Source organism: Danio rerio, chromosome 15 (assembly GCF_049306965.1).
Source record: "Danio rerio strain Tuebingen ecotype United States chromosome 15, GRCz12tu, whole genome shotgun sequence".
Lineage (NCBI taxonomy): Eukaryota > Metazoa > Chordata > Actinopteri > Cypriniformes > Danionidae > Danio > Danio rerio.
In genome coordinates, this window is record NC_133190.1 from 12,460,737 (window position 1) to 12,479,350 (window position 18,614).

An 18,614-nucleotide genomic window follows, 5' to 3' on the forward strand; every position below is an offset into this window, starting at 1 on the left:
CTAGATGTCCTGCCATCGGGTGAGTATGTGCCAGCTCTATAGTGTCACTTTTGTTCTTCGGAACCACTAATAGGGTTTTCTTTTCCCTCTGCCTCTCTGCGACACTGTACAGCAGATCATTTTGTACTATAAACTGTGGGAGGGGGTGAGGGCTAGGTAGACGTTCTTTTACATCTACTATTCTCACTCATCTTCTTGTTGTGCTCTCCCGAAATCGCCTCCTAGGTGAATTTGTGGACTCACCCCCTTTATCGCTCTCGGTGGCCAGTAGTATTTCATAAATAAGTTAATTAATTTAGATTTTTTTGGTGAACTATTCTTTTAAAATGTGATTTGGCAAAGGACTCTTCCTCAGTAGTTTTAGATTTTGTGTTTACTGAAAAAAAAATCCCTTCTTTTATATTCTGGATAAACTCAACGAGAACACAAACAGTGACAAATGTATACAGTAGGCAACATTCTTTCCTTGCAAAAACATGCAAAAAAATAAAAATACTGAAGAACATCTTTAGTCTTATTATGGCAGAGTGAAACACTGTCATATTAGTTTAGATTATATTTTTCATATAACTAACCCCATAAATTAAATATTACTAGAGCAGTTACTTTTCTTACAGTTATAACCAAGGAAAAGCTGTCACTCCTGCAGTTCTATAGGCACCCCCAGCTGGAACTTCCATTTTTAGCATATGTACCTTTTTAGGTTTGTGCCAGAATGTTTTTCTGTAGCATAATTTCAGACAGACTGTTTTTTTCACTACATATTTAAAAATGTTATAATCTATTTTAAATATCCAACTACCCAAGATAATGCACGTTGCTCCATTTGTGAGAATCATAACTAAAGTGTAGTTGCTGCCTCTAATATTATTAACTAGATCAGTCTGTGATAAAGCAAATAAACATTTTTGCACACATGACCATTTATTTTTTGCTTTAAGTTTAAAATGAACAAAGAACAAATCATCCAAATAAACAAAACCTTCGTCTAAGGTCTCTATAGAAACCTTTATACAGTATAAAGATATTGTTAATTTTTTTAACCACAATACCCGTTGTGTGAAAAATGCAAAATCATGAAAGCCCAACACTGAACAATATATTTAAGGATGATTTAGTGGATTTACTATTTATTTTATTAAGGTATGTGGTTGGAAACAATTACTTTGGGCTGAATTTAAACAAATTAATTAGGTTGAACATTACGAAGTTGAATTTGTTTCTGTAAATTCAATCCATATAAATTGCAACAATTTTTCAGAAATATTTTTTGCAGTGTAGTCTGGATCCAAAAAATTAAATAAAAGAATAAGATGTACAAAAGCAGAACAGGCACAAAAATGTTTTCAGTCATTTCAGTGTGGATGTGTGGAGGCAAAGCTTTCTTACACACAAAAAATGTCATTTTTAAATTTATCTGGCAAGTGTGGACACACTTAGGCCCAATCCCAATTCTACCCCTTAGCCCTTCCCCTTACCCAATTCTCTTTAGCTTGAAGGCTAAGGGGAAGGGGTGAATAGCCCTTCGAACGAAGATTTTTCAGGACCACACTTGAAACCAAGGGGTAAGAAATTTTCTCAGAATACACCTGCCACAAAGGCAATATTGCTGAACCTGGAAGTAATGAGGTCCACAAATTAGTATTTTTTGTCATTATTATGAATTTTTACGACAAAAAAAACATGTGTTTTAATACATTCAAAACCACGCTCGTGTTTTACCGTCATGCTTTAACAAACAAAACGCTAAATTTCGCGATCTATAATCCCTATTAATAACTCCTGTACAACAGTCCCACAGCATTCTGACATTTGAATACCCTGTAAGTAATGTCTAGTGGCTGTCAATTGTCATTTTACAGTGTTTGCTATAATGTTAATGTTGTTTTTGGTGTTTACATTGATGAATATGGCCACTGTGTAAAATACACAGTACAGTTACGATCTTATTGGCACATTAGATCGTTATCATAACATACTATATGCCTTTAGTGATTTCCTAAAGATAAATACCAAGAAAAAACAAAACTAGAATAACTACAGAAGTCGCGATCGTCTGATCTCATATGAAGCATCAGATCGTGAGGACATATGTTGATGTGTGCAGGTGGTGTAGTGCTGTCCCAATTCTTAAGGATAAATTTTGAAGCCCTTTTCCTTAACGCTCGGTTGTAAGGGCCAAGGGGAAGGTTAAGGGGTAGGGGTACAAAAATAGAATTGGGATTGGGACTTAAAGTCAACTTTTATTTGCAATCATATTTATAAACATTCTTGATCTTGTTCTCATATTATTATGTAGTTGCTGCATGTTTGATCCACTGTTTGAAGTACTGCACTTCCAGCGATCTTGCTTTAATGACAGATTGTGGGTCAAGCTCGTTGTTGTAGCGCAGATCAAGATGGTGAGCACCTCCATCAATCATAATGGCAAGCAGAGATTCAGACAGACTCTTGGTCACTCCACCACTCATCCATGGGTCTAGATTCCCATTACTGAAAAAGAAGACACTTTGAAACTTAAGGTCTGAAATAGAACATATAAATGTAAAGTTCCAATTATGCAATACACAACTGGTCAAAAGTTTGGGGTCAGTTTTATTCTTTTTAATTATTAATTTTATTTATTAATTTCTTTCTTTCTTTTTTGCATGTTTGTCACACTTTAATGTTTCTGATCATCAAACTAATTTAAATATTAGTTAAAGATACCACAAGTAAACACCTTGCAAATAACGGGGAAGAATAAATGAATAAAAAATAGCAGGACAAACTACATTAAAGACAAGACACCATGAAGCGGTTACAAAGAGGTATACAGATTATTTAACGGCTGGGTTAATTCTTTCAGATTTTTAAAATATGATAAAATCAGTTCCCAGTAGGTATATAACCTGTCAATGGATCCCCTTAGTGTGTATTTAATCTTTTCTAGTTTAAGAAAAGACATCACATCTTTAAACCAGGCTGTCACAGATGGGGGTGTGGAGGATTTCCAGCATAATAAAATTCTTCTGCTGGCTAATAAATATGTATAAGCAATAATACCCCTCTGAGTCGCTGATAAAGATATGACCATGGTGTCACTAAGAGTTCTAAATGTACCTATTGAAGAACAGGGCTTCAATGTCTCCCACAGGACCTCACTGATAGACTTAAAAACCAATGTCCAGTAATTATTTAAAAAGGGCAAAAAACAAGGAATACAGGCATGTCAAATCAGTTATAGAAAAGGAACATCTCACAAGACATCTAATTCAGGATACATTCCTGCCAACCGTGCCTTGCTTAACTGGACCCTGTGTAACACTTTGAATTGCATGAGTCTCAATCTAACAGATGATGATGGTGATGTATGGACCTGTCTGAGCACCTCCTCTCAAAAATATCTGATAGTTTTATACCCAGTTCATCTTCCATTCTAGATTTTTGTTGCATCCACATTATATTGTTTTCAGGTTTGGAGTATAATATAGAGATCAATCCTTTATTATTAAAATTAAGAGTACGATTATGTAATGGAAAAGTTTATGAAGCGAATCTGTAAATTAAATCAAATAATCCAACATTTTGAGCATTAGGTTTTAACAAATGCTGTATTGAAGAGTGCATTTGATTTTGTAAAAAAAAAAAATAGAAATACATTTATGTAAGTTTCAAATTACTTTTTAACTGATTCCAAGTTATTTGTTGCAATCAACATATTCTATCTCAGAACCATCCAATAAGAAATGTTTAAAACTTAATAGTAAACTTCTATTAAAAATAAAAAAAATATTTTATTAGTCTTTTAAACTAAACAAAGCTTGCAAAAGCATGTTGAATGTTTAAAAACTGGCCTGCTGTGAAGGAATTACTGTAGTCAACGTATAACTAGATGTATTGATGAGAATCACCAGCAGCAGAATCAATATCATTACGATAAATATTAAGAAAGTGTCAGCACCAAATTGCTACCTTGCAGAACCTCTTTATAAAGTGGGAGGGGATCTGACAAAAGCCCCTCTAACCTTACTGATTTCAGATGAACCTGACCGGACAGCTCTCAGATAGTCCAATATCTCTTATGCCGAATTCAGACTACATCATTTTCAAAGTTGTCATGTCACAGATGTTTTCACACTGCATAACTATCTGGGCTAGTCTCTCGTCGCTGCTTTGTTTACACTGCAAGATGGATTAGCGACAGGGGCTTCTACATTACATGACTTTACAAAAGGAAGAATCACTGACAACTTCATCCAAACTATGTCTCACAGCCAAAAACACATTGTATATATTTTGTTATTAACTACATAATGCATAATGAGAAAGAAGCTTATAATGGGGTAGAAAATGTAAATATTTGCTTATCCGGGTTTTAAGGGAATTAGCCATTTCTCCCAAACATAAGTTAATAATAAATTTTTCTTTCTTTTTTAACTTTCTGTATGAAACGTCAGACGACAGACACGGGTGCTCCTGTCAAACCTCCACTAGTTTTTCCTACATTTCATGCGTCCAAATAAGCCGAAATGATCTTTTTTAATTTTTCCCCCAACATTCCGCTGGCCTGCAGGTATACACACACACACACACACACACACACACACACACACACACACACACACACACACACAAACACACACACACACACACAAAGTGAATGCTGCTCTCTCATTGGCTGTGTACGATCGCCTATGTTATTTTCAGTCAAAACTCATTTCACACAGCATGATTTGAATCGCCGACAGCTCTAGATATTTAGCATGCCAAATACCTCACAGGTATTGGCGACTTATCGGCGATTCTCTCAGATCGCGTCTTTGATAGTTTATACTGTGTGATCGTCACTCACATGCATGAGCACCGATTTGCCTGTGATTTCAGACATTTGTCTGCGATTTCTCAAAACCTGTCAGCGAGCCAAAATCGGGGCTAAAATCATGCAGTCTGAACTAGGCATTAGCCTATTCAGCAGTACTTCATGGTTCACAGAGTCAAAAGTCTTTGCCAGATTGATAATAACAACTACATAGTACTTTATCAATGGCACATATAATATCACTGAGAATCTTAAGTTAAGCTGTTATACAACTATGATCAGATCTAAAAATTAACTGAACCTGATTAAGAACATTATATGTCTCCAAATAATAGATGAGCAGGTTATTGACCAGCTTCTCTATTATTTTAGAGAGACCAGACAAAATAGAGATGGGTCTATAGAAAAATCTGTGTTTTCAACCCCTTTAAAGAGTTACAGCAGCAGATTTCCAGTTTCTCAGTTGGACACCGATTTGGAGAGAAAGATTAAAAATGCATGTGATAGGCTCTGAAATGACATATATTGCTTTCTTGAAAAATAATAGATCTTCGCCTCACAGAAAGAAGGTTGCTGGTTTGAGCTCCAGCCAGGTCAGTTGGCATTTATATGTGGAGTGTGCATGTTCTCCTTGGGTTCGCATGGGTTTCCTCTAAGTGCTCCGGTTTCCCCTACAGTCCAAAGACATGCGGTACAGGTGAATTGGGTAGGCTAAATTGTCTGTAGTGTATGGGTGTGTGTGAATGAGTGTGTGTGGATGTTTCCCAGAGATGAGTTGTGACTGGAAAGGCAAACGCTGTGAAAAAACGTGCTGGATAAGTTGACGGATCATTCCGCTGAGGCAACCCTGCATTAATAAAGGGACTAAGCCAACAAGAAAATGAAAAAAAAAAAAATATATATATATATATATATATATATATATATATTCATTCATTCATTTATTTTCTGCTGCTGTTCCGGGGACCGGGTCCGGGGGCAGCAGGAGAGAACCCCAGACTTCCCTCTCCTCAGACACTTCCTCCAGCTCCTCCAGGGGATCCCGGGGCGTTCCCATGCCAGTCGAGAGACAGCGTGTCATGGGTCTTCCCCGGGGCCTCCTCCCCGTGGGACATACCTGAAACACCTCCCTAGATAGACGTTCAGGAGTCATCCAAAACAGATGCTCAGGCCACTTCAGCTGACTTCTCTTGATGTGGAGGAGCAGCGGCTCTACTCTGAGCTCCTCCCGGGTGTCAGAGCTCCTCACCCTATCCATAAGAGTGCGCCCTCCCACCCTTGGAAGGAAACTCATTTCGATTTGCTTGTATCCGAGATCTTGTCCTTTCAGTCATGACCCAAATCTCATGACCATTTGTGAGAGTAGGAACGTAGATTGACCGGTGAATCAAGAGCTTTGCCTTTCGGCTCAGCTCATTCTTTGCCACAACGGACAACAAATTCCACAAATTCTGTCCATATAAATTAAGAATAGAATTGGTGACAAGGGGCAGCCCTGCCGGAGTTCAACATGCACTGGAAACAAATCTTACTTATTGCATATCGAACCAGACTCCTACTCTGTTCATACAGGGACGAGATGGCCCTCAACAGATTGCCTCTGATCGAATGCCTTCTCCAAGTCCACAAAACACATGTGGATTGGTTGGGCCTACTCCCATGAGACTTCGAGCACCCTGGTTAGGGTATAAAGCTGGTCCAGTGTACCACAGCCCTGATGAAAACTGCATTGTTCCTCCTGGATCCTAGGTTCAACCATTGGCCAGATCCTTTTCTCCAGTACCCTGGCATAGACTTTCCACAGGAGGCTGAGAAGTGTGATCTCCCTATAGTTGTAACACGCCCTCCGATCCCCCTTCTTAAAAATGGAAATCACCACCCCAGTTGCCCAGTCCAGAGGTACTGTCCCTGACCTCCATGCGATGTTGTAAAGACGTGTCAGCCACAACAGCCCCACAATATCCAGAGACCTAAGATATATAAGGTGAATCTCATCCACTCCGCTGCTTTGTCACTGTGGAGCTTGCAAACTACCTCAGCTTGGGTGATGGGAGAGTACACCTCTGCATCCCCAGTCTCTGCTTCCTTAATGAAAGACATGTTGGTGGGGTTAAGGAGATCCTTAAAGTATTCCTTCCACCACATGACCACATTCCCAGTCAAAGTCAACAGCTCCCCACTTCCGCTGTAAGCGGTGTCGATGTGGAGCTGCTTTCCCCTCCTGAGGCACCGGACAGTTTGGGGCCAACCGATTTTTTCTCCATCGTCTCCCCGAACTCTTTCCAGGCCCGAGTTTTTGCTTCCGCAACCGCCCGGGCTAGAGCCAGTTTCTGTGTCCGATGATCGGGTTGTCGTGGTCCTAACCTTCGACCAGCCCCCGTTTCACAATGCACCAGCCCCTGCAAGTGGTGAGCCTGCGGGAGAATGGTCCCACGTCGCTCCTTCAGGCTAAGCCCAGCCATGTTCTGTGGGAAAAAAACCCAGCCATCAGGCACTCGCATACGAGCCCCTGGTGGCCCCGGCTGCGCCATACCTGTACTCATAAGGGGTTTTTGAACCGCAATTTGTCTGATCTGTCATCTAAGATCTGTTTGCCTTGGGAGACCCTACCAGGGGCGTTAGCCCCCGACAACATAACTCAGCATCACTCAAACACTCAAATCTATGTATATATAAAAATCTATATATAAATCTCTCTCTCTCTCTCTCTCTCTCTTTCTCTCTCTCTCTCTCTCTCTCTCTCTCTATCTCTCTCTCTCTCTCTCTCTCTCTCTCTCTCTATATATATATATATATATATATATATATATATATATATATATATATATATATATATATATATATATATATATATAATATAATAATTCTGACTTTAACTGTATACAGGTTAATTAGGTTAACCAGGCAGGTTATTGTAATTAGGCAAGTTAATTTATAACAATGGTTTGTTCTGTAGACTATAAAAAAAAATGTTTAAAGGGGCTTTTGTAATTAAACTTAAAATTTAATTAAAACAAATAAGGCTTTTGAAGAAAAAAAAAACATTATCAAATATACTGTGAAAATGTTCTTGCACTGTTAAACCTAATTTGGGAAATATTTAAAAAAGAAAAAAATCAAATGGGGGCTAATAATTCTGACTTCAACTGTATACACATTTTTTGATGATCTGAAACATTAAAGTATGACAAATATGCAATAAAAACCCTAATCAATAAGGGTCAAACACTTTCATGTAGATATGAAAAAAGCAGACCAGCACTAATGAACTCAGAGCATTCCAAATTAAACTTTAACCAGATTGAAACAAAATTGAAGAACCGAACTGAAATGACAATATTGCAATCAAACCCAGGCAAAACAAAGACTGCTTTGAGTTCATTTCAGCAGCTCAAAACAACTCACCAAAGCAAGCTTTTTTAGAGATTTTTAGAGAGGCTTTGAAATACCTTTGAACTACCATTGGTTCACGATGATTATGCATGATTTTTTGACATGCATTTTTGTTTTATCATAATATGTAGTACATTTAAGTGTACGTTCAGCCGTATAATAAACATAGTGCTCAATATTAACCATACACAAAAGATTCTACCTGAAGATGATGTTGCTGTGAGCATGTATGTTTCTCCCTCCATATACAGTTTCTGCCCAGTCTTCTCGTGGTCGCACTCCAAACTGGTTGTAGCACTCATCTGAGAAGGCCTGGAAGCTCCATGGCTGAGGCTCAAACATGTCATTGATGCCATCAGTACACATGGGCATCACCATTTCCGTGCAACTCTGTGCAATATGACACAATAAATGTTATTTATTAAAAGATGATGCTAATTTCTAGAAACTTGCTTTTTATTATGGACAGTAATAAACAGACACAATGCAGTATGCTTTTAACTGTAAACAGATTGCTTTGTAAATTTTTTTTACTATTTTATTGCACTCAAAGCACTACATGTACATCCAGTGCACAGCATAAATGAGTACACTTTTTTAAACAAATATTTTTATAAATTCATCATTTAATTTAGACAACATATTTTGGTGTTTTTAAGCAAAACTTTTATTAAACAGTTATATTCATTTAAACAAGAGTGTGGTCACCTAATATTTTATGAACAGAAAGATAATTTATTTAAAAAAAAAATTATTGCAATGTAATGTACACTAATGTGTATACATACACAAATTGCACAGCTCTTATTGTATTCCTGTTGCATCCCATAGAAAATATTAATTTAAAAGAGAAATCTGTAAAGGGTGTACTCCTTTATGCTTGGTTCTGTAAAAACACCTTTTACAATGATGAAATGTTCCACTGAAAATGTAAAACATGTTATTTTATTTCATATAGGGATTGCTTTTTTATGGAGAGCTTGGTTAATAAGAAAAAAAAGTGTAGGGTGGCTGAGAGAGCTCAAATGCACTGCTAGTTAAAAAAAAATAAACACATGCAAATAGAAAAAAACACACATAAATTGATAAATTATCTTTATTAGTTGGACAACACATGCAAACAAATAGTCAACACGTGCAAATAAAAATGTGCTGGAAATGTGGAATGTGCTGCAAATGGTTACAAAGAAAATTTGAACCCAAAAACTGACGAACCTGACTGCTTCAAGTTTAGAGTCAGGAGGGTTGAGGTAAGGTGAGTTTTTGTTGTTGTTTATTTTAACATCCTGTTCATATTATTCCTTGCTTGTATATTTATAGCTGTAATAATCAGACAAATTACACAAGTAACATTCAATTAAGCATTATTTCAATGGCATGGAACAAGTTATTCTCCGAACTAAAAATAAACTTTCTTTGCAACCAAAAAAGTTATGAACCACAAAAAAGATATGAACCACAAATATAAAGACACAGATATAGACACAAAACTCAAACTTTAATACATTTAGTCATGAAATTATTTTAATAATGATTTTTCCAAAAATGTAAAACTGCTGTTCGATAACACAACAACGACAATTTGGATTACTTAAAATACAAACCTATGAAAACAGGATTTCGTAGTACGGAGAAAAAAAGAATCATCTGGAGAAAAAAGAATCATCATTTCCATGTCAAATGAACAAAAATAAAATTGTGACATCACACATCTATTGATATCTATGGTGGACTTCAGCGTTTCTTTTAGGGATGCACCTATACCATTTTTTATTTTTTTTTGGAACCGATCTGATCTGAATACCAAATTTTTATTTTTTTTAAATCAACATAATACAGTTTCTATAGTTCTGGTAATAAACTCAAATAATATATCTTCTTTAGTAGAAATAACAGACCTATAGGCCTTCTGTATATGACAGATGACACAATCTAACTAAACAAGATGCTTGCTATAAACTATGGACTACATTATTAGAGCATTCATACTGTATATGATCTTTTGTGGTCCAGCTTATGTTTACTTTTTAACATTAATATTTTTCTTTGAAATCTGTAATAGGCTACCACTTTTAACCCTAATAGTTGGTAAAATAATCAGCCTTTTAGCAAAGCCTGATATTTTCGTGCAGGTTTGATGCAGACAAAACTAAACCGTCTGAGGTCAGTTTTACTAAAACATTCCCTCGCCTAAACCCCTCGTGAGAGAGATCGAGAAACTGAACGCATGTCTGAAAAATTATGAAACTTTTTAAAACTAATTTGATTTAGTATAATTTGTTATTTAAATGTTTTTTTTTTTTTTTTACCATTTTTTTGTTGGTTAATTATGTACAACATAAACAAGAAGGTTTGAGGTGAAGTTCAAAACAAAGTCCGCTTATATGCTTTAGTGCACAAACTGATAATCTGGTCTGTTAAATAAAATTCTAATATATATAAAATGACAGTGAAATATTCACAGTTTCAGAGTAGCCCATATTAGGCTAAATGGTTTTCTTTTAATGACAATTCACATGGGCCGGGCCTTTAGTTTCTCTTTTGAAGGGCCATGAAACCCCCCTGTTTAAGCAGGCTGTTTTCACACCTCTAGTTTGGAAAAAGTCAGGAAAGTGGGTGTGTCTAGCTCTGTTTAGGTGGGAGTGTCATCACGGGAGGGAAAGAGGGAAGGATTTGGATAAAAATGGGATTTTGCATTTGGGCACACGCTGATTTTCACAGAGGCAAAACAAACACACAGACGCAGGGGTGAGAGACAGCGACTGTGTTTAATGACAGTGGAATGTTTGATACTGCACGTCGTATAAGAGAAAAAAACTCTGCATTTCTCGGTAACTCAGATGCACTCAGTAGGTCAGAAAGCCGTGTGTGTGTAGACCAGGGCTGTTCAATTAGTTTGTCATGGGGGCCGGTTCATGAAAAGCATCCCGAACGAAGGGCCAGAGAGATATGACTTGCTACATGAGTGATGACTCAACTACATATAAGAGCCCATATGCTGTATTTGTGCTCATAAGACACCCACATTGGCTTTTTCTACATTAAAATGTGAATATATTGTATTTTAAAACAACATAATATCACTGCATTGTCCAACTAACTTTTTTTACTTTTTTGTTTTTTTTTTACAAACATTCAAAAGTTGGATTTCCGAGCACAACAAAAGCAGTGCAGTGCTGAAGTAGGTTTCTTCTACATTCAGACACATTCGGATGTTATGTTATGAACTGCATAACAATTAGGGATGGAACATTATAGCTTTTAGTTGACAATTATAGTCTGAAGAATAACCATGGTTTCACGGTTATCACGTCTAATGTAAATTCCACATTTATATTAGGTAAGTAGCTATTTAGATTAACTGTTGTTGCCATCTGTGTTCATGCATACATAATCATTTTAATAATAGTCCATCTAACATATGTTTTGTTTATATTGCACTGAAAGGCACGCACAACTCTCACCGTGAGATGTTTTCTACGTGCGCCCGGGAAGCCGCAAGCATGTTGCTCCGCTTGTGTGCGCATATCATACATTAGCATTAATAAATTTGCAAGAGAAAAAGACGTGATATGGTAACGGCCACAGCTATAGTTTTTGGCTGTCCGCACCACTCGTGTGGTAACTCACGCTCTGCACAGCCTGCAGCTCATACTGTGTTAATCAGACAGACGCACGTAACTACATAATTATCGCGGCCATTTTTCGACTGAACAAAATTTATTTTTAATGTCTTGGTCACACTGTTTGGAAGGCCGGAACAAACTGCCTCGGGGGATGGGTTCAGTCCGCGGCTGCCAATTGAATAGCCCTGGTGTAGACTATCCTGTCACAAAATGCGGCAAAAATTCAACACGACGGTTGAAATAATTTGATTGCGGTGTTTACATGTTTACACTTGAAGAGCAGCATTTACAGCAGATCTTTCAGTCCTTAATATTGTAGTGATATTAACGTATTGTAAACTAAATAACTTAGAAATAATTTGGACTAAGGTATGTCTTTAAACACTGAAAGAGTACTGCTGATGATACAAACTAACGTTGCTATCTGAATAAACAAACAAAGACCACTGATCGCTTACCAAATTTGTAGAGGCAGAACAATTAACACCAACTGAAGCCTTGTCTTTTTTAAAAGGAAACGAGCAGCAAATTGGAATTTCACAATTTCCAGATGCGAAAAGCTCTTGAGTAAAAAATGTTCTGAACAAAAATATTTCTGCCGCGTCGCGTGCAGTGTAATCCACACATGAGTCCACCTGCGCTTTCATACCAGGAAAATGAAAACAAAACCTTAGTTGTAGCACATTTAAAAACGACCTGTATCCCCAAACAATTCTTCTTCTCCCATTTGTTTTTGCAACAAAACATGGCGTCTCTCTGCCGTCTGAACACTGTTTCAAACTGTTTCAGGTACAAACAGTCTTTGAAGCTATCATGCATATTAATGAAGTTGCACCGCAATCACAATATTGCACGCTGATTGGTTTGAACCCAGTCTTTCTCATAAATTCATGCAGCACATTCAGAGATGTCACGAAGTACTTCCAGGTACAGACAGCCAGTCTACACGCTGGAATACACACGAGGACCTAATCGGTGTGATGCAGCTTTAAAAATTGGTTTCAAACCGGAAGAACGAATTTGCTCAAAGTAACGCTAAAACAACCTATTTTCACTTTTTTTGTGTAATATATGTGTCCTAATATGTTTATATGAGCATGGGACACAGCTCAAAAAAATGTGTTTTGGTGTTTTGTGACCCTTTAATAATTTAATCAACTACTTAAACCACAATCAACCAGGCTTTACATATGTTTAGCAACCCTTTAAGTATTTCCCTCTTAAGAGTAAACTCAGTCGGAATGATGAGAGAACATATATTTATTATAAGAATAAACTTACGGAGCAGCGCATGTCGCGTCTGCGCAGCCAATGCCTGAATGAAGCGCTTGCATCACTGAGACACAGCATGCAGCCCTCCAGGATCTGCGGACACTTCCAAAACAGCAGCACAAAGGGGAGGAATCAGTGCTTAAAGGATCTGTCCAATGTATTATTGAGCCTTTTTAAATTAAGTTTCAGGTAGGCCGACTTTGTGTGTGCTCTCAACACAATATCACGGCAGTTCATAACTTTTTAATTTAGTGGCTAATTCGTATGAATTTGTATGATCTAATTCGTAGAATTGAGTACGTTTTGCTCATCCCCCAATGACGGTTGGGTTTAGGGGTGGGGTTAGGTGCCACGCCTCCTTTTTAAAAATCGCACAATTTTGTACGACTGAACTCATACAAATTCGTACGAATTAGCCACTAAACTGGCAAACCGTAAGATACTTAAGATACTTACGTTTTCTTGTGAGATCAGCAGGTAATATCCCTCTACTCTAGTGTTTTGAATGCGATCTGCTGATCTAACAGATACAGCGCATGATTAAGAAAAAGAAATGATCTCCATGTTGCAGGTCAAAATGAACTCATTTAATGCAAAACTAAATTCACTTTCCCACTGATTATTTAAACTAACAGAAACAAATTTGGAGAAAGTTTTTCGTGTTGTCATGAACGCAACACAAAGTTTAAATTGTGAATGAATGGAGAATTATGGACAGGCGCAGTGGCGGGAAGCATTGAACTGAATGTAAATTTAACCACTTGAATGTTCATCTGTATTTCACATTAAACAATAGAATGGGTTCAGAACATTTAGGATATAGCAGGCCTACATGCAACTTCCTAGTGCCTTAAAATATGCTTCCTTCGTGGCTTTTGTTAGCTTATAAATAACAGAATATAGCGCAAACGCAAGTTTGGATTTGGATCAGTACCAGCTGGCCGATACCCTGTCCACCAAAAATATGAGGTATGAGGTATCGAACCGATATCTGATCCAAGTATCGAGATCGGTACATGCCTAGTTTCTTTTCAATGTGAAAGCATTGTAATTCATTTTAAGTAATTTTCACAGATCTATGTATTCATGGATTTTGTTGACAACATTGTTTTCTATGGGCACAAGAACATTTTTTGTATGCTTTAAAATCATTGTTGTGTTCATATGAAATTCAACATCATAGGAGATTTTGCTGAAGCCATGTTCGATTTCAACTTTTGCAGTAAAATGCTTTAAAGCTGACCTTTAAGGAAACTCTACCCAGATTTTCTTTATAGATCACATTTAAAGCATTTTATTTAAGCTTAGTCAAATAGCAAAAGTTTAGTATATGAAAAAGATCATATCATGAGCCTCAGACACCATTGCTTCCTTATTCTCATGTTTTTAAGAAGTATTAATTCTTGACTGTTTTCTTTGAAATTATAGCCTCAAAATACAACATCTATCTGTCTCCTTTGTCAAGTTCAATCACAGAACACAGCCAAATTATACTTTATGTGATAATGGAACAAAAATACTAATATGTTTTCAAATTTAAATGTCAAATTGAAATGCTAAATATTTAGCAAATACCTAAATCGCAAATACCTAAAATACCTAATACGCAATCCCAGAAAAAGAGCTAGATAAAACACAAAATCTACCAACAAAAAAAGGCAACTGGTCCAGATGATATTCCTAATGAAATTAATAAAAAACATACATCACAAATTCCACTTTTCATTAACTAACGTTAAATAACATGAACAAATACTGTAGTAAATGTATCGTTCATTGTTTGTTTATGATAGTAAATGCATTAAGTAACATTAACTAATGAACCTTATTGTAAAGTGTGACCAATAACACCCATATTCAAGTGGAGACAAATCAGACACCAACAATTATAGGGGCATCTGTGTGAGCAGTAATCTGGGGAAGCTGTTCTGCTGCATCATCAACACCAGACTCATAGGCTTCCTTACAGAGCACAATGTCCTCGGCAAAAGTCAGACTGACCATTCTGACCATTAACGCAAAGAAAACCAAAACTCTAATATTCCAATAAACTGAAAGAGAAAGCAAGAAGGGCCATGAAAAAAATCCCCACAAACAGAATTTCTAATATGAATCTGGCTCAAAATTTTCCAATCAGTGGTTGAATCTATAGTGCTATTTGGGAGTGAAGTGTGAGGTCCTCTCCTCAGCCATGAGTTGGATAAGACTACATGCAGACTTCTGTAGGAACATCCTAAGGGTATAGACGAACACACTCAGCAATGCATGCAGGGCAGAATTAGGCCAGTATCCTGTGCTCATGCGAAGTGAGTACTATGTGATTGTAGAACCTACAAACACAAACTAACACAACAAATATGACTAACAGCAGGCAGCATCAGGACACAAACATGCTCATCCACAAAATTAAGCCCAATCAAATTAGAAATGCACAAAAATAAGAGTATCTGATTTATTAGAATGAAGCACCAGGAAAACAAAGTAAACTTAAATGTTATTTAGACCTAAATAGAGATTACACAAAAGCAACATATTTAAGTGCAGTAAAGGGCAGTAAAATAAGAACAACGATGACCAAATACAGACTGAGTGCATACAGTCTGACTGTAAAGACGGGCCGATACAGACAGAACTGGCAAATCAGAGAGAGCTGCATCTGCCCACACTGTGCCCAGGCAGAGTTGAAGATTGGGAAATACTTCTCACCCACTGCACAAACTATCAGCACATCAGAGAAACAGTCTACCCTAAACTCCAGAGCTAGTTAGACAATAAAACAAACTTCAATATTTATAAGGGGAAAACTGATTCTATCAGCGCAATACATTAACGTCTGTCACAAAAAGAGAGAGAAGACCAATAAAAACATCCGTGATGCACTTGCAAACACACACACGCATGCACACACAGAAACACACATATCTACACTGTAAAAAAAATCTTAAACTTACGGAAAATACTGGCAGCTGTAGTTGCCAGGATTTCTCCGTAAAAAATACAGAAGTTTTATAGAACTGTAAACTGTAAAAAATTCCGGAAAATAATCGTATTTCATGAACTGAACTGACACAATATTCAGCTCACAAAAATGTAGCTTAGTGCAAAAAAATGTAAAGACATTAAATGCATGTGTTCATGTGTGATTGCAATTAGCAAACAGATTTTCACTGCATTAGTAACTACATGGTTACATTTAAACAAAAGAAGATGCAGCATAACAACAGATACTCTCAGTTCATCTTGGACTTGCACACATATGCTACTATCTTCCGCAATGGTTGACACAAAAAACGTTTTACAGTATTTTGGAGTTTATTTTACTTGATTTTACGGAAAAATGCCGGGAGCTGTGGTTGCCAGTAATGTACAGTTTTTAACATTTTAAAATTCGTAAATTCAATCTACAGAATATTTCTATTAAAAATACATTTCACAGTCTTTATTTTTCATCCAACACATTTAACCCCTCAAATCCCAGAGCAAAATTCACACATGTCCTCTCGCTCTCCCGCGGGACCCCAGCGCTCCCCGGGCGAGCCCACCCACTCCACGCTGCCTCACTGCTGGCATGTCAGCGATTGTGCGGGCAGGTTTACGTGCGAGGGCTCTGCCTGGTTAGCGCGGTCCAGCCCATCGCAATGGCTCATCTGTATGATCGGACTTGGTTATGCGATACAGTTCGCGAAATGGCTTCCCAAGTTCACGGGCATGTATTTCGCCAGGTTTAGTTCTGCTTCCGCCCCTGTCTTGCGAGTGGAGATTGTTAAGTTCAATTCTAGGTAATGAAAACCGTAAATGTGGATGCTGCACATAGAAAGGAAGTAGGATTTTTATGTGATGTTAAAAGGTCACTTCCGGTGTGAGCGCGAGTTGTTGTTGTTGTTAGTGAATGGCCATGGTGGTCATGCAATAAAGGAGACGAGATCTAAACTGTTGTTTTCATTTAGTAGCAATTTGGTAGCAGAGGATGGTTAGCAATTACTGAGTCCCACCAACCTTTGATAATGGGAAGCTGTATGAAGGCTGGAACAATGAAGTCGGAATGTGGACTAGAGTTACGGAGCTTTAAAAAAGTAAGCAAGTGCTCGCCGTTGCTTTGGCGCTGTCAGGGAGAGCGAGAGAGACTGCGATGGAAATACCGGTTGATGATTTGAATGAGGACACTGGCATGTCAACTTTACTAGCGAAACTTGATGGTTTGTTTCTCAGGGAAGAAAAGGACCGGACTTACGAGGCGTATACCAGCTTTGACCGCATTGTGAAAGGCAGTAATGTTTCAATGACGGACTATATAATTGACCTTGAACAACGCTACTCACGGATGCGCAAATATAAAATGGAACTTCCTGATGCAGTCTTAGCTTTTAAATTATTTGATACTGCTTGCTTGGATGTTAAAGATCGACAGTTGGCTTTAACAGCATGTGCAGATCTCACTTTTGCATCAATGAAGTCGGCACTTAAGAGAATTTTCACCGGAAATACATCTGCATTAACGGTGGGAATTAACCAGGAAACTGCATATACAACAGAACAGAGACGACAGAGAGGCAAGTCATGGCCTCAGAATGAACAACAAAGGACACCATTACCTGGCACAAACCCACTGGATAGATATGGTCGGTGATCAAAATGTGCGGTGTGTCAAAGCACGTTTTATTGTGCCAAGGACTGCCCACACAAAGGTGAGCAAATCAAACTGACTGAAGATTGTGCAAGAAATGATGTAGAGGAATGCAACATCACTCTGTTTATGACTGAATGTTTTGGATCTGCAATATTAGACACTGCATGCACTCGGACTGTGTGTGGACAAGAATGGCTAAATCACTACATAACTGAGCTCAATCAAGAAGAGACTTATGACCTGAGAAAGACAGAAACATACAACCATAGACCATTTAGGTTTGGAGATGGAAAAGTGGTCCGCTCCAACAGAAAGTTAAAAATTCCTGCAAAAACTGGACAGATCAAATGTAAGATTGAAACTGAAGTCGTTTCAGCCAACATACCATTGCTCTTAAGCAAAGCCTCTCTGAAAAGAGCAGGAACAGTTTCAGACATGGAAAATGACAGAGCGGCAATGTTCAACCAGCCAATAGAACTTGACTTTACAAGCTCTGGTCATTATTGTGTAAATATAATGGACAACGAAAGTAGCTCAAAAGACATGCATTCTAATGAGCAGATTTTGACAACTGCCTAAGACATTACGCAAAATGTAAAGGATGATGAGAGTGAAATTTTGATCATTTCAGATACAATGAACTCAACAGAAAAACATCACATCATGATAAAGCGTCACAAACAATTCGGCCATGCTTCTGTTGATAAACTGCAGCGACTACTTGACGGCTCAGGTAATAAAGATGCTGAATGTAACATGGCGAATATCAACATATAACAAAAACTGATGAAGACAATGTCACAGACAATGAACAAGAACAAGACTTTACTGAAAGTAACCAACAGCCAGCAGAAGAGACTGAAATCAATGTACAACAAGGAGTGGGACAAATGCA

General features: G+C 37.6%; 2 protein-coding genes across 20 annotated transcripts in view; both read right to left on the bottom strand.

The window, feature by feature from the left end:
* LOC141377778 (uncharacterized) overlaps window positions 1-18,614 on the bottom strand; it is a 369,547-nt gene that overhangs the window by 79,589 nt on the left and 271,344 nt on the right. The window lies entirely within an intron of this gene.
* The window catches only part of prcp (prolylcarboxypeptidase (angiotensinase C)), a 107,152-nt gene that overhangs the window by 17,875 nt on the left and 70,663 nt on the right, over window positions 1-18,614 (bottom strand). Inside the window, exons 8-12 of one of the 19 annotated variants that reach the window (XR_012390444.1) lie at window positions 13,102-13,194; window positions 9,799-9,841; window positions 8,397-8,584; window positions 1,523-2,493; window positions 906-1,467 (exon numbers count right to left, since the gene is read on the bottom strand). The exons of 4 other annotated variants lie outside the window; for them this stretch is intronic. Coding sequence is in view for 2 of the 15 variants with exons in the window: in XM_009291512.4 (XP_009289787.1) it covers window positions 2,292-2,493; window positions 8,397-8,584; window positions 13,102-13,194 (483 nt within the window). In the remaining 13 variants the exon portion in view is untranslated. Of the gene's footprint in view, window positions 1-905; window positions 2,494-8,396; window positions 8,629-9,409; window positions 9,515-9,798; window positions 9,842-13,101; window positions 13,241-13,548; window positions 13,613-18,614 lie in introns of those variants that run through there. 14 more of the 19 variants (XR_012390450.1, XR_012390451.1, XR_012390441.1 and 11 more) reach the window with 14 other exon arrangements.